The 17,504-nt window shown below is 38.0% G+C and overlaps 1 protein-coding gene across 3 annotated transcripts in view; it reads right to left on the bottom strand.

Annotated features, from left to right (window-relative positions):
* The window catches only part of PIEZO2 (piezo type mechanosensitive ion channel component 2), a 287,559-nt gene that overhangs the window by 36,960 nt on the left and 233,095 nt on the right, over positions 1 to 17,504 (bottom strand). For all 3 annotated transcript variants that reach the window (XM_059857974.1, XM_059857981.1, XM_059857989.1), the window contains 7 exons: positions 16,180 to 16,423; positions 14,910 to 15,006; positions 12,943 to 13,102; positions 11,080 to 11,169; positions 9,057 to 9,178; positions 8,174 to 8,245; positions 4,075 to 4,178 (listed from right to left, as the gene is read on the bottom strand). In XM_059857974.1, the coding sequence (XP_059713957.1) occupies positions 4,075 to 4,178; positions 8,174 to 8,245; positions 9,057 to 9,178; positions 11,080 to 11,169; positions 12,943 to 13,102; positions 14,910 to 15,006; positions 16,180 to 16,423 (889 nt within the window). The remainder of the gene's footprint in view (positions 1 to 4,074; positions 4,179 to 8,173; positions 8,246 to 9,056; positions 9,179 to 11,079; positions 11,170 to 12,942; positions 13,103 to 14,909; positions 15,007 to 16,179; positions 16,424 to 17,504) is intronic.

The raw sequence follows: 17,504 nt of genomic DNA, 5'->3' as shown, positions 1-17,504 counted from the left end.
CTTGTCTGAATCTCTGAATTCTTCTACAGTATTTCTACTTTATCACATTACAGGCAAGATGCAGAGCAAAGAAAACTTTTAGAGAAAGTGCTGCAATCCACTAATTAAAACATCAAAAGGTGTAGAGATATCCCTGTACAGGTAAGTGTATTTTTCACAGCTTAGGTATTTTTTCCCCTCTGTATGTTCCAGTGAAATGCTCATAGATTTGTTATCCATACATGGTCCCAAAACTGGCACTCAGGAATTCCTCAGATTTCTTCCTGATTTTTTCAATGTTGTTTCAGATAAGTCACCTATGAATCCTTCTGCTACTGGTTTTCCAGTAAAATGAAGACAGTAATACTTACCTATTTATCCAAGGTATTTTATGGGACAAAATCCTGCTCACAGCACTCAGCCAACAGTCTGTTGACCTGTATGACTGCATGAAGCATTGGAATTGGCCCAAAATATTTATAAATTATATAGTAGTGTGGGTAAAAAACTCCCCAAAAGTAGGGAAAAAGGTGTTATTTTGCTCATTTAATGGTTTTCATTGAAAAATTGTAATTATCTTAAATTGTCTTCTATTTCTAAGCAACACAGGCCACTGGCAGAGACAGAGCAGGGAAGCACACAGATGCAGGCAAGAGGCTGAAAAAGCACAGTAACAAAACAGCTCTATCTAATTCACAGCACAAACATGCAGATGATGACAACAACACACATATATCTCAGTGAAGCTGGAATTGCCCCTCATAGGACAGAATGGTAAAATTTCTATTTGATTTCTTTATATTTTTAGAATTTTCCTAAGCAAATAACTTTGGAACATTTAAAGTATTATTTTAAAACTGTTAAACTGATGTATATTTAAAAGGGAAAAATACTTTGTTTTGTTTTGTGAATGTATACAGCCATGGAGAGGAAATAATTTTGATACTGTTGAGAAGAAGATCCTCTTCCAAATCTCTCAAAGTCTGTACTTTTAATTTTGCATGTCTGAGCTGTTCCAAACAAGCACCACATATGAAAATGTGTGGGATCAGAGGCCCTGATTTCCCTTTGCTTTGTAACAGGTGTTTTCTAATGACAGTGATGTGGGGGAATGGTGATACTGAAATGAGCTAACACTGTATTACTTTACTGAAGTCAGACACTGCCAACATCTTCTATTGTCATTTTACAGTGAAAGTGTACACTAGCCACAATTATAGTGTGAATAAAGAAATTAGAGCTAAAAGGCAGACTTGCAAGGGGGCAGAAAATTAGAATTAAGAAAGGGAATTTGATTTATAAGTTTAATGTAACTGCCTATGCTAAGCAGGGGGTATTTTAAGAGCATACTGGTTGCATACTAGTCTAGATTTGTACCACTGCACAAACTTCCAGTTTAGTATCTTTTAGACTTTGGAGCTGGTACTCTCAATCTGTGACATTCACTCCTTACAAAAGTCATGTTACATATGGAGTGGAAAATGGTGCACAGTGCCCACAGTTAGGAAATGATAAATGTATTCAAGCAGGGCAAGAGAGAAGATGCACAAATCTTTTTTGTGATGATTAAGGCCAGAAGAGTAGAGAGCTAAAAAGGGGTTTGGAGCAGAATGTGTGTTTAACAAACCTTTCACCAGCTTTCTGAGATCAATTACCACTGTGTCCATAAGATATATGCAACTTGATGTGACCATCTTGTAAACCAGTATCAAAAGAAAATAAGAATTTGGGTCTGCATTTTCTCTCTGGGGTTATGTGTAAAAAAAGGATAAACCACTTTGCTGGTGATTTGACCTCACCAAAGTTATGAAATTCACTGCATTTACTAAGAATGAGACTTCAGCTGCCATCATTTTTCTTATTAATTCATATAAGAGGAAAAATGCAGACAAGGACAGAGGTATATATACACTATGTCAGGAACTATGGGGTGGGTCACACACTGAGCATTTGCAAAATGTCAAGTACCTTTGCTGCTTTGATTAAATACTGAAGAATAGTTTTGGGTAGTTTAATGATAGACTTTGGCAAGGCTAAAATGGCTGAAGCAAATTTTCCAATAGCTCTCTATAAAGAAGGACAAAGCAAGAGTAGTTAGTAGAAAAGCAGAAAATATTAATAAATAGGATCTCTTTAATTACTGTATCTAAAATACTAAGAACAAATTTACATTAATAAACTTCAATATGAGAAAAAGATAATTTATGTTGCTCACGTTAAAATTTCAATTCTATGACTCTTAACTGCATGCATTCTCTAATATTTAAAATCTCCAAGTTAACCATTGAAGGGGCTACTGCACACAATTTACACTGAAAGAAAGAGCATACATCCTAAAAATTCTTTAACAGAATCTACAACAAAGTTCACTTAGCTAGTATTTTTACTAAGACCTTGTGCATGATGATGGAAGGCAAAGAAAGTATGATGACCTTAGGATGAACAAACTTTTCATGAAGAAAATAAATTTTCTGGGTTTTTTTACAATTCTCTGCTTTATAAAGCCATCCAGCACGGTCGTATTGCACATACTGCAGAACAAGCCACTGATCCAGAACATCTGAATAAATTTTGAAATAATGAACAGATCCTCCATCCTCAAACTAATAGTTTCAGGACTGAGATGAACAAAAAACCCAAATCCCAGCATAAATGAAACAATCTTGTTAACTTCTGACCTCAAGTTTAGACCTCTTTAGCTCAGTGCTTGTCACCAGCACATCTGTACAAAATGCCGTCACCAATTTTTTATAAATCAACAGAAACAAGAATGCAAACTTTCCTGTATACCTGCATGATAACCAGAAAGAAAAATGACCTAGAAATTCATGAGCCATTTCTGTGGTCCAAGGTAAGTTAAATGCAAAATATATTCAAAAAAAGATTGCAATACTAGAAAACAAAACTTACTTATCACATTATTTTGATCTAGATTTGTTTTGGGTCAGATTTTTGCTTTAAGGTCAGATTTTTTTTTCATGTCATTGCCATGCAGGCAGTTTAACCAACGTAGCCAACTGGCAACGTTAGTATATAAACCAAAGGCACATTTTATTAATGAGTTCAATAAAACTTTTCTTTCTCTAATTCAGTAATGTTGTCTGGGAAGCTTTGTTTGAAAGATTTTGGCTTAGGGAATGGAAAAGCATGGAGGCAGTTTCTTGCTCTTGCTTGGGTTGAATGTGCAATGCGCCGATTCCGCAGTGATGTGAGGTTACATCTGGATGGGAATACTCAGCTGGAAAAAGCTGCTTCTTTGATTAAGCTTTTGAAGCTACAGACCTGAAAAATTTCTGCAGCATTTCAAAAAAGTTCTTCCACAAGTGAAACTTTCATCTTATAAATGCAAAAGCAAGCTTAGATGTAGGAGTATTTAACTAACTTCTTCACCCATGTTTTTCATTGAAGCCACTGCATTCAGTATATCTGGTATTGTCTAACACCAGCCAGTCCACATGGAGGAAATCTGATAGGAAACCTCAGTTTTCTTTTTAACATTGCAATATTGTCCTGCATCAGCACAGTCTGGCACTAAAAATTCAAATATATTAATTAACACTGCCCTGAAAATGAAAGAAAATAAATGGATGTAGTCTCATTTTGTAATTTTCTAATCCAAGGACACATTTCTCTGGCCCACTAGGTTCAATGATTTTTTTTTAATTAAGTATGCATTCTTTTCTATGAAAACATGCTTATCTTGGGGATTATTTCTTCATGGAATGATAACATCTCCTCAAAACTAAAAAACCACTGGAGGCATTCCACAGTAGCATCAGAGGCAAGTCAGCTTCCTCAACTGTCTTTATTGCAATGCAGAAAAAAGTAAAGCTTGGGTTCTTAACCTTTGTTTTTTGCATTTTTGTTATCTTCAGGCATAAGTGAATGAAGATATGACTCTACTATAGTTTTGGTAAGAATTTGGCAATGTTTAAAGCATAAGGCAAACTTACATTTTAAATCAGCAAGAAATTTTATTTCCAATACATTTCAGGGCTACTTTAGAGGAACTGGCAGCTTTAACATATGTGCCTGTGTTATGAGAAATCTACAGTTTTCCAGATGTCAACAGGATAGCAAATTACCACAAAGTACCTGAAAAGCAGATTTTTTTCGAGGCTCTTCCTCTTCTTTTTTATCCTCTTCCTCTTCCTCTTCACTATCCGTCTCAAACAAATAATAATTTCCACTTCTGACCACTAAGTGAAACAAAACATTTTTTTTACTTTTCTGAAAAGGTCTATTCTCAACTCCCCCAAGACCTATGAACAGGTAGCCAGTCATTTAAAAATTCATAACCAGGAGTGGTGAAAACAGAGAAGAAGCAAGAGATGAAAAGGTCTCAGACCATTTATTTGATGTTAGTCTGCAATGCTTTGGGCGTGAATAAGAACTATACAAGAACTAAGGAAAGCATCCCTATAAAAAGAAAATGTAAAGAAAAGGATTGAAGTTCATGAAGTTACAAAGTTGCATTTTTAGAGAAAAATGACAATTAATTCTAAATTTATTGGGGACTTATAATTATTTGAGGGAGTAAAAAAAAGCCCAGCAGGTAAGTAAATGAATTTACATGAACAGAACCACTGGACAAAAAATACAGAATTGCTCTTTAAACCACTGAGGGAATCCTTTAAACTAGGCAATGGGATAGTATTAGTTTGATGAAGTAATGGAAAACCTTGGCTTGTTTAAAACAAATCCCTTGGATTCTATGAACATGATTGCAAATGAGTTTCAATTTTTTGCCCACGGATTCAGAAAGATTCTGAAACCTTGATACAGCATAGGTACACAGTGATTAAACTAGGCCTTATATCCTTGAACAGAAGCAATGTTTTTATTTCACAGATGGCAACAGGCCTACATGAACAAACAAGGGAAAAAAAAGAAATAAAAATAAGGTAATGAGCAAGAGAAAAATAAAAATCACAGCATTACATTCAGCAGTGAAAACTTGTAATTAATTGCCACATTTAAGCTGAAATATTTGAAGGAACAGTTATTTAGATGGAAATTTACAAAATCTGGATATATGGAGCAATAAATACTTATATAAAATTATATCTATTCATCATTACAGGTCTCTGGAATAGTAACAGTTGCTGTAATTCAATCATACCTTGAATTCTATACAGATCCTGTGTGCACAAATGATCACATATAACTAGTCACAAACCCCAGGGTAAGGCTGTGAAATTTGTCAGAACTGACCTTTGGATCACAACTTTGCCATCTAAAACTCCCTCACAGAGGGAATTTTGTGCCTCATGTGCCCACTTACGATTTTAGCTGCAATGAATGCCCTGCAGAGGGACAGAAAGTCCACTTCAGCCATTCTAATTGTTGTACTGAGGTGAAAAGACAGTTTGGAAATTTCCTGGATGAAACATATGGATTTTTTGGTGCTGAGCCTTCCACGAAGGCCCATTTAAAATGTGTTGAAGAGATGAAAGCAAGAAGAGCCAGAAGTCCGCAGTTCTCTTTCATAAAACGGTATCTGGTAGTCAGCAACAGAAATTGTCAATGCAGATCAGCTGGGTAATGTCTGACTCTAGGGAAAACCTCTACGGCAGTACAGCTTTGTAAAGGCTCAGAGCAGCACTCAGCCAGACTTGGAATGCCTGATCTGGAAGCAAATAAAACTACATTGAGCTCCCTACAAAATTTTTTAGGCTAAAGCATATCTGAGGGGACACTCTAATGTAGCAGTCCCATCCCTTTTACAGCTCAAGAGAGAGGTATGATTGAATAGCAATAATGCATTCTTGCACACATCAAAATGGAGCAAGTGGCGTGTCAGTCACCTACAAGGCTTCCTGAAGAGACCAAGTTTTACTGGTGACACAATTCATGGCCAGAGTGGAGTTGGGAGACCCCTCTTGCACTGCAAAATGTGGCTTCCTCCTACTGAGAAAAGGGATGTACAGCCTTTTTGTGGGATGAGATGGAGGAGGCAGAAGAAAGCACGATCCCATCATCTGCTTGTGCCCGGGGGGAAAGAGCTCCCCAGGGCAGCTGCAGTCACCACCTTTTGCACTACTTCAGACACAGCTGTGTGAGCCAGGAGAATCTAAGCATGTGGTCCAAACTCCTGCTGATCTTTGTGGGACTTCAAAAATAATCCACAAGCACAGGAGGAGCCACCCCACCCTACAAGGGAGATTGTGAGTGACTGTCAATGAGGAACTCCTCACTGATATTTTTATCTGTTCTACTCAGACCCAAATTCATGACTCTTTTAATTGCTACAATGTACAAAACGAGGTCTCTTTCTGCACAATAAAATTATAGCAAGTGATATAAAAAATAACAATAAAAATCTAAATGAAAAACTTCAAGCTTGAGTAACTTTAATGTATGTAAATGTACACCCACAAACCCGTTTACTGAGATGAAGAATGGTGCTGAATGCTGCAGTTACAGTGGTGTTCCAAAAAGAATGAGTGGGAAATATCAGCCTATTCCCAGTCTGCATGCCTCTAAACACCTACTATCAGTGCCATGTTTCACTGAGTGTGGATGCAAGCCACGTGGCAGGCAACTGCTGGTTGTAGGGTCAGAGTCCGTGATGTTTCCCACAAGGTTTTGCATTATTGCTGTAAATAATTTCAAGAAGGCTCAATATTTAAACACCAAAATGCAACTTGCCACCTAAGAACATGAAATAATGAGGATGAAATAAGTAAAAGCCAAAGTCAATATCTCTCTGTGCAATTCTTCTTACTACATAACCAGTGGTGAATAAAGAAGAGACCGTATCCCATTCCTTCAAAGTCATGATAGCTTGAAATTCTATAGAAAAATCTCACAAATTATAGTTTTTATTTGTTTTTTTCATTGTGGTTCGAATGAAATTATGGGACAAGAATTTTATTTTCATAATGTATTTGAAAAGGATAGGTCTCTCTAAAGTGGCAGTGTGCCCTTTAGAAAAACAAAAATAGAGGCACAATTTACTTGTGACTTGATAGAAATAAAGATCCCATGTTCTGGTAAACACTGCTGGCAAATATATGTCTGCTGAATTTATAAATAAATATATAGGTAAATAAATATATATGTAAATGTGCAAAATTATGACTTGGAGTAGCTCCTAAACTAAATGACCACACACAATATAGACATTCATATTTTTAATGGCATGAAGCTGAACTGGGGGGGATTTAGGTTGGATATCAGGAAGAAGTTTTTCACCCGGAGAGTGGTTGGGCACTGGTACAAGCTCCCCAGGGAAGTGGCCCCAGCACCAGCCTGTCAGAGTTCAAGTAGCATTTGGGGATGGTCCTGTGCAGGGTCAGGAGCTGGACTGGATGACCCTGATGGGTCCCTTCCAAGTCAGCACATTCTGAGATCCTGTGTTTTTATGATATAACTCTGATCAGTGCCCTACATTTAAATATTTTCTTCACATCTTCAGAGGTTACTAAACAGCTCATGTCTGATTTCATTCAGCAAACACCCAATTGAAGGACATTTGGTTTGAGACTGCAGCCTATTCAGTTTTCCTGTTCCACCAAATCCATAATGTAGCAAAGAATTTTATCATATGACTGGGCTGGGCTACAAACAAATTGCATGCGCACAAGGCTAGATGTATTTTTGCTCTCAGGTAAACACAAAAAAAATGTAAATAGAAAAATAATCGGCATCAGCAACACACTGAAGTGCCATAAGAGAGATGGAGCTGAGCTCTACACAGCCTATTCTATGACTTCCTGCCTTACTGTGGTGCTCAGATTTTAACAGTTGATACTAAAATGACTGATGAACCATAAAAAAGATGTATGATATGTGTATATGAAAAAGAAATTATGACTAATCTTAGAATGCATTGGTAAACTTTCACATTCACTTTGTTAAATGTATTGAGCTTGGCAGTGTTGGGGAGTTGAAACCTTTGAGGTCAAGACAGATTCTTTTCAGCACATGTTTATCTAATTTGATATTTTTCTAAGAATGCTCAAAGTATCATGAGCTAGCAATGCTTCCAACACACAGAAGTTCTCAATATAGTTAAATTCTTTGAAGATTGCAAAGTAGAAATCACTTTTTGAAAAAAAACCCCAAGCCTTCTATCAAGTCACAATCACAAAATCAGGCATAAAACAAACAGGCTATGGAAATGCCTTCATTCTGGTCAAGGATATAAGGGTTAAATCCACATATTTGTAAGAGGATTGAGAAAACCTACTGGAAGCATGATCAACCCAAGGCCGCCACCACAGCTTTTTTTTGCCCTTGGCTTTCTCTTTGTCTGCATCTCCTAAAATAAAATATGTTCAAATATTAATTTTACAAAATGAGAAACATATTTCTTACACTGATTAATAATTTTTAATTTCTCTCAAAAGAGCTAAAATTTCATGAGCACATCAGATGTCAGGTCTACTGTACATTTTATATTAAAATAATTCAAAACCATGACCACTAAGCAGAAGTACTCTGATTTATGCAGTAATTAAAACAGCATTCCACTCTAAAACAGCTAAAAAGTTGGGTTTTGTCTTTTAAAACATACTGTCACAGTTAACTGTATTTTAAAGAAGAAAAAAAATTCCCTCCTCTCAAATCCCTTTACATTTCAGGCTCCAAAAATTTTTAAATCCAGTAAGTGCTGATCCCAGGTCAATGCTGGAAATGTAGCACAAGATAGATATGATTTTATCTGTGCCCATGATTTTAAATAACATTTAAAACCACACAAAAATTTCAGTGACTGAAAAAAATCCAGAACAGCATCCAGAAAACATTGCTGGAAAAATGTTGGTGCTATCTATTTGTAAAACTGTGGTTTTTAGATTATGACTTTTACCAAAACAAGCCTCTCTTTTCAGCTCTTTGGCAACAGCCTGAAGTTAGCCAAAAGTATCCTCCAAATGAACCATTTTCTCTAAACCTTGTTACAGTATATAATACAGATTTTTTTTTCTTTTTGGCTGAATTGAGCCTGAAACTGATACTCAGTTAACAATGTTGTTATGTGCTGGCAGTTTTCAAGAAAAATTTACCACTTGTCCAACTAGCTGGTCTATCAGATCCTTATGCAAATATGGTACAGGAGTAGCTAATGGTACCTTCATCGTCTTCTTCAGAAACCTTCCGAATCTCTGGCCCCTCTGAGGACTCCTGGTTCATGCTCAGCATCCTCTCTTTACCCTTCTTGTATTTTTGCTGCCTGGCTTTGATGCGATCCATTCTAGCAAAAGGAAGAATCTTATTAGATTGACACCTTCACGCACCCTGGAAAACAAGCAATAAACACACACACACACACACACACACACACACACACACACACACACACACACACACTCTGCAACACTTCTAAGGGAAATAATCCACACTGTCATCAGTCCTGCCCTTAAACAGAAGGAGTTACACTGCTCTGAAGGGGCTGGCTAGGAGGATCAAGCATAGATGTTCACTATGTTGGTTTCTTGATATCATGACTGCTTCACTTTCTCCCACTCAACTATCTGATTATAATTTAAAATTGCTTTTCCTGAAACTTGCCACTCTGAACCACGGATTTGGTTGTTCCTGCACTGTATGTACTACATTTTTACCCTTTAAGATCATTTGTCTCAATGGACATCAGTGACAAATGGTGTCCCTTGGAATCCAGTGTTATTTTTAATGTCTGGGGATGAAGTGGGATCATCAAGTTTGCAGATGACACCCAGCTGTGTGATGCTGTTGGCACAGCTGAAGGATGGGATACGTTTTGCAGGGATCTGGACAAGCTCAAGAAGCTGGTGTACAGGAACCTCATGAAGTTGAGTAAGACCAAATTCAAGGTGCTGCACCTGGGTCAGGGCAGCTCCTGATATCAACACAGGCTGGGGGAAGAACTGGTTGAGAGCAGCCCTGCCGAGGATGACTTGGGGGTGCTGATGGATGAGAGGCTGAACATGAGCCCCAATGGGCACTCCCAGCCTGGGAACCCAGCTGTGTCCCAGGCTGAATCCAAACCAGAGCAGGCAGCAGGGTGAGGGAGGGGTTCTGCCCCTCTGCTCTCATGAGACCCCACCCACAGTGCTGCATCCAACTCTGGGGTGCCCAGCACGGGAAAGACATGGACCTGCTGGAGAGAGTACAGAGGAGGCCCAGAAAGGTGATTAGAAGATGAAGAACCTCTCCTACAAGGAAAGCTTGAGACAATTAGCATTGTTCAGCCTGAAGAAAAGGCTCTGGAGAGATCTTATTGCAGCCATTCAGCACTTGGAGAGAGCTTATAGGAAAGATGGGGCCAAACATTTTTGCAGGGTCTGTTGTGAGGACAAAGGGCAATGGTTTTAAACTGAAGGAGGATTGCTTTAAATTGGCTATAAGGAAAAAGCTTTTACAATGAGGGTGGTAAAACCTGGAACAGGTTTCCCAGAGACATAGTGGTTGCTCCATCCCCAGACACATTCAAAGTCAGCCTGGATGGGGCTCTGAGCAAATTGATCTCCTTGAAGATGTCCCTGCTTATTACAGTGGTCTTGACCTAGGCGACCTTTAGATTTTCCAACTCAATTCTATGATAATGTGATTCTATATAGGTAGAAAATATGGTTCCTGCAATCTTTCCATGATTCTTCCATTATGCAGAAGAAGCTGCCATGAGTGGGCATTGACACTTGGTTAGGAAGCAGTTAGGGCTTTCCATGCATTGTGTTGAAGGAGCTTTGGAACTTTTTTTTTTTTTTTAAACCTTCTGCAGTTACCAAAGAAACATGTTGGCTGCATGTAAGAGAAACCAAAGTGACTAATGGGCTGTATAAAGAGAAAGGATCTCCAGGCCACTTGAACCGAATGCAAATATTTTCAGTGAAGATAAACATATATTTTGCACTTAAACACCACAGGGGGAACCACAAATAACACAGAAAGAGCAGTCATGCAACAAATTTTTCCAGGAATACAGATAACAGATATACAGAACAAAATTCTAATAATGGTAAAGCATTTCTATAAAAGAAAATGCTAGATAAATACCAGAAACCAGCATTTCTATCAAAGAAAGTGCTAGATAAATACCAGCAATCAGTTAAATATGTATATACATATGCATAGAAATATGCATATATATAGATAAATGCATTAAATACATACTGTCTTTTCAGTTGATCCATTGATTTTTTTTCCTCTTCAATTCTTGCCTTTACAGCTTTGACAATTGTAGCCTGAAAAAGCTCAGCACCCCTACATCAGAAATGGGACAGAGGAAAAGAAAAAGGAGAGGACATGTTAAATGTTTCTAAGTTTTCCTTATGGCAGCTAATCACAGAGAATTCTATGTTCCCTCTATACATGACCTTATCTGCATCAAACAAAGCTAATCCAGGGCTTGAAAGAAACAACCAACTGCTCTAAAATAGTAACATCTTTATAGACAATCATTTCAAGATCTGGGGCCAAATGTTGGGAGCCCTACTCAGCCTGTATGTTCCTCTAGCAGCTGCTCAAGAAATTCAATTTCTGGTCCTTAAAACACAGAACACGAGTAGGTTCAAGGCTGAGGAAGGATTTCTTGCACACCCTCAGGATTTCTTCACAGTAATTTCAGCATTATAATCACCTCAATCCCTTGCCTCAGTCCTCCTGGAAGTTGTGAGCAAGGTCCAGCTTTATCTAGGGCCATGGTAAGCATATATTCAGCTTCACTTTTACCCTCTGAAAACAATGGTGCTTTCAATGTGACAATACAAACCCTTGAGCAAGTTTCTGGTGTGCCAAAAGAGTGTGGCTTTCCACCCCATTACATTAGAAATTTAATCAGTTCATTTATTTGAATGTTATGACCATTCTTCCTAATTCACACATGAACTCTTAAGGCTCTTAAAAGAGTCATAAAGTCTCTCTCAAAGAAGTCACCTATATCTAAAGCCTTTCTTTTGTCAGGGATTCAGTAAGAAAAGCTATAATTTCAGAAGTCCACTCTTTCATTCTGATGCACATTTCCCTATATAGGACGTATTTTGATACTCAGGATTTTGCTTTATGATGGTTTCACTGTGAATCCAGCCTACCAAAAGAGGTACAAAAAGAGTACAAAAATGCTATTATCCAGCATAATTGGGCATCAGCACTGAAATTCACTCCAGAACAAAAGCCTAATGCAATGTGGGGTGCAGGTGTAGGTCTTTTGGTAGCCCTCTTTACAGGGCTGAATTTTGTTTATTATGGGGAGCTAAACATGTCCCCTTCTTAAAATGATTCCTGGAAGAGGAAGATAAAAGCTACTTCATTTCATTACATACAAGCCAAATTTTTCCTGAAATACCGTCAGAAATCAATGTCTGTATGTCTTTTGAGGAAAAAAAGCCACAATACATTTATTCCAATATTAACAAAAAATTTCTTGGAAACCCTATGGAAATTGAAACCAGTATTTCATTCCTCATTTGCCTTCATATCATAAACCAGAAGAATGTTTGTGTTAATGATGGCTGTGAATGAATGCTTGTGGTGTAACAGGCCAATGAGGTTAACACTTCCTTGCCAAACCTAGTCAGTGTTCAGTGATGTGACACTTCCCAAAAGTGCTCCCTTTTCCTCCCAAGCCAGATGTAAGAACGTTCCCATCTTCCTCCTCCTCTCTCCTTCTTGAGATGGGATTTCTAAGGACAATTTTCTCAAACAGGCTCTGACAGCAGAATATTTTCTTTCCAAGACTTAAAAACTCTGGCATTCTCTCTCATGCATATCAATGTTGAGAGAATGCTGCAACACATTTTCAGAGCTTTTAGCAGGAGCAGCAGATGGTATTTGGTAGAAAGAATTGTTTAATTTCCACTAGAGTCTCAATAAATTTGTTTTCTTGTATCAAAGCTGGGTTTGCAATTATGAATTTAGCATGGATTGTTTAAATCAATGTTAAAGGACTGTTTTGGTACTACCTATCGTAAAAACTAAGTATTGCCAACATGAGAGATTTGAGCTGTTTAATTTAATTTCTTTTAAATTTTCTGTTACCTTGATGCTAATATCTGAGAAGCTTTTATATCTGCAACCACATGAAGGAAGTAGTAACTCATGAAGACTCTTCTTTGCAGCAACAGGAAAGCAAAACATATACTGTCCCAAATGATTCCTGCTTCACCACTGGGCAGTTTACAATCTACATTGCTCGTTGCTGGAAAAAGACACCATCAGTGTTAAGAATTATTTCATAATGTTTAATTAATTAAATAATCCTAGCCTTTAAAACTGTTTGAGTTATTTTAGATTTTCCTAAAGAAGATTGTCATGCAGTTCCATTTGAGGGGTGCCATAATTTCTTTTACAACAAACTGAAAAGCTTCGAACAATGTGATGTCCCATGTGCCACTGTCCCACAAGTAAGAATATACTAGAAGTGAACCATTTGCATATAAATTCACCCTACTTTAGTAAGTACTTGAAAACAAAGAATGGAAAAGGCATATTTTTTGTTACACTAAATTATTTTATTTCAGTGTTTCCTAAAATGGCATATATCAATTTTTTGTGCTACTCTCTTCAAAGTGACTTTTTCTCTCATTTTTTAATTAAGAACACTATCAACAGGAAAAATAAGTGGTTTATTTTTGTCAAAATGACTTATTGACTGCCACCACCTAATATTTTTATTTTTCCTCTCCACAACTGAGTTCAATGCTCCTTTCCATTGCATAAGAGAAGAAATATTTGAAACCACAAAACTGTTTCCTTTGGGGTAGAAGGAGACAGGCAGAGAGGAAATCCCATTCCTCCTACCCCTAGATTTTGGCTTGGGCTATTTCTTTCTTTCTTTATTCTCTGTAAGACAGTTCTCTTGGGGATATTTAAAAATTAAAACTGGGTTTTGTGGAGCTGGGCTATAAAATCCATGGCCTATGCTGCCCTATAGAAGGCAGTAGAGGGACTCCAGGGACAGGCTCTGGCTCGAAGCTGGCTTTTCAAGCAAGCAAGCCAACCTAATAGCTCTGGATGGTCAAACTCCAAGAGCTTCAAAGCCTCCTGTGCCCAAACCCTGGGGTGGGGGTTTGAAAACCGATGCCTGAGTTTCTGCTGCTGCCCAAAATGTTTTGGGTAACACAAGAATTCCTGGGCACCTCTCATCCTGAGAATTTGTGTCTTCATATTTACTTTCTTTCCCCTTATTCCACACTTACCTATTAGGATCAATCACAATGACAGGAATTCAGAATTTTGCTGCAGACTCTCTAGGCTGAAACAGCTCTTTAAATTCAGGAAAAAAACAAACCAAACCCAAAAACACAGGAAAAAATAGAACTCTGCAGGTGTTTTCAAACTGTTAATCCAGGGTGTCAGGACAAAGTGGAGACAAATTAATAGCTCACTGAGAGGGTTTTTCTCTCCATACTTTATTCATCCCTTCTCTCACCTCCATCCACAGACATTATCCACTCCATTCCTTTTATCATCACGTAAGAATAATCACAAGGAAAAAAATTGCTGAAACTCTCTATGCATGCAGAAAAATGACCACTTTCATGCCATTTCAGTGAGCTGAAGTGGTTTATCCTTTGAACCACTGAACCCTGGTACACAGGGAGGAGTGGGAGCCCACACTGCACACGGGGAGTGCAGCTGGGAAAAGGTGCCCTGTCCATGCAGAGATGGTGAGCTGACCTTTTAGCTCAAGATGTACAGTAAACCAGGGTATCACATCACCTGCATTTATGGGAAAATGTGTTAACTGCCAATATTGGTGAATTGTTCATTTACAGCAAACGCTGGCTGTGGCTGGATGTACGGGGATGGCAGCAGTTTTCTCTGCGTACGTGTCCCCCTTGTTTCTGTGAAATATTTTCAATATTCTGTGTGGCTAATCAATATAGGTCCAAGATTTTTCAAAAGGTAATATATCAAGGGAAGGCACAACTTCAATATGGTAGAACATTATAAGGTGATTCTTTATTTATAGAAAATTATAGAGAAAAATAAGCTGTACTTACGAATATGGTAGCCTTTAACTGTACAAGCCAGGCTAAATGCCTGAATCACCCAGCAGCTCTTCTCAATTAATGATTCAATGTAGCCACATGCTCCTATCTGCAAAGTAAAAGGGCATTTTCATATAACAAGACATAGCAGTAATAAGGACAAGAAAAATTGCATCTTTTTGCATTACATGAGAAATAATACAGGCAAGGGAAGTCAAATTATTCTCATTACTAAAAGAGCTTTGAAGAAAGAGTGGTTTTACCAGTGACACTAGTCTTAGACAGAATTTGGTTTTTTGATTATTAGTGAGACAAGGAGGTATGTGGGGCTTGTTTGAGTTTTTGCACATCTGGCACACGATGCAATGTGACAACTAAGAAACTTTTATAAATCACTGACCTAATCTTGCAAACATACGTGGACAAGCTTAAGACACATGTAGCTCCACTGAATTCCCAAGCATAAAATGAAGCACATATGTAAGCATTTAGAACATTTGCAAATTCAAACCACCCATAAATCAATTTTATTTCAGGTAGTGACTTAAATAAATGTAAAAAGAAAAATGTCTGTTCTTTGCAACCCAGCACTAAAACTGTTCAAAGCTAAAAGGCAACTGCCAGGAATAAATCTAAATTTATCTTTCAAAAAGATTGAAATTACTGGCTTGTCTTAATCACTGGTCAATACCACTGCAAGAATACATATAAAAGAGTTAATTAATCCAAGAAAAAGCTTTCATATTTTGCAGAAGAATTTGACATTTAATTATCATATATATCTGTTTCCACCTGAATTTCACACTAGTTCTAAAGGAAACAGGAATGGAGTTTGTAATTTTGTAGTCAACTTCATTAATTACATTACATCACGCAACTGCATCTCGTACTAGTTTGAAAATTCTTTATTTAAATAAATTGTCTAATTAAATGTGCACTACTTATCAACAGCACGACTGATTTTGCACTTTTTACTCATTTATCACTCCACTTTTCATGAGACTTCTAAGGAAAGAGTTCATAAGGCAAAGAAACCAGAACCTGGCCCTTTGAAAGTAGCTTGTGAGCTTTTACAGAGCCCAACTGAGCACATAGGCGCACATTTCTTTATGATGGATATGCACTGCCATTTCCTAGCAATGCTGAACTGAAATGGAGACTGCTTTATGCTTGCAGAAGGCTGTGGTCCCAAAAAAGGATTTTCAATGACTGCTCAACGCACTGTGCACACTTCCAATGAAACAGAAGTGCTGAGGGTGAAGGAAAGGCAGCAGCTCCCTACCGACAGGATGTTCTTCATGGTGATCACGAAGACGTTGTAGGCAATCAGCCAGTCCCAGTAACGCAGAATACTCCGAATGGGCTTCAGCAACAGGTCTCCACCAAAGAGAAGGAAATAGAAGCAGGCCACCAAGTAGCCCATGCAGAATATGCTGATCCTTGTGGTTCCCGTGATGAAGATTATGGTAAGCACAAACCAGAAGAGGTAACTAAATATTATCACCTTATACATGTCTAAGTAGGACCTAGAAGTAAAATAAGGAGAAAAAGTTACCATTTTTTTCTGAGGGCAATGCTATCTTTCCTCTTTCTGCCCTACTGGCCGATATATGTGCCAAGGTCTTCTGGGCACTCTCACACGTCAATATTTGTGCAGGCACTCACCACTAACACCACAGATAGGGGGTTTGGTGCATGCATGGGTCTGCCCGGCTCATGCATTTCACTCCAGCTCCTCCCTGTGCATAAGCACCTTGCTACACCTGGTTAGGGTGCTGTGCGTGCTGCAGGATCAAGCCTTGTACCATGGAAGGGAGGAAAACCCACTCTCACCCAAATTCACGGGAGAGGGATATCATCTGCAATGCCATACATGAGATCTAAAGTCTGTCTGAGATCATCTTTCAAGAAGTCTGAGAAGTAGAATAGCAAATCTATTTTAAAAAGCCAACTACAGGACACCACTGCAAATAATTCCATATTTATTGATGACTTCTAGGGAATTCAGCCTGGTCAAAAGACTAGTTTTCGTAAACAGCTGCTAAAAATATCTTTCTCTAATGGAGATCAACTGCAAACGTTTTGAGGGGCAAAAGGCTTCTACAGTACAGAAATGTGATAGAATTTACTGAAACGTTTTCCAGGAAGCTCTGAGAGAGAGCTATCTGAAATCAGCCTGGCCCACAGTGGGGAAGAGAGAGAAACAATTTGGTGTTTTTAGATTCCTTAAAATGTTGACTTAATATTGACTCAATGAGCTTTCAAACAAGAATATCTGCCAAAGGCAATACCAAATACTACATATAGCTAAACACTGAAATACCAACTAATTCTTAGTTTCCTCCCATTTATAATGTTTTGATTCCAAATCTAACTGTGTTTTCAGAGTCTGTTCACCCAGGCTGTGTAACTACATTTGTCAGGAAACCAGGCAGGGAGACAGAGCTACAGGAGTGCACATATACCTAAGCCAAAACATGTAAGGAGCAAATGAACTAAATGCACTGTATGAAGCCACATAAAAAGGCCCCTGCTGCTTGATGTTCTCAGGCTCAGAACTTTCTAGGAGTATGTATTTATAGTCTTACATTTATAGGCCTGTATTAC

This window comes from Haemorhous mexicanus, chromosome 1 (genome assembly GCF_027477595.1).
Source record: "Haemorhous mexicanus isolate bHaeMex1 chromosome 1, bHaeMex1.pri, whole genome shotgun sequence".
NCBI classification, from domain to species: Eukaryota; Metazoa; Chordata; class Aves; order Passeriformes; family Fringillidae; genus Haemorhous; species Haemorhous mexicanus.
This window is presented reverse-complemented; position numbering and strand designations above follow the sequence as displayed.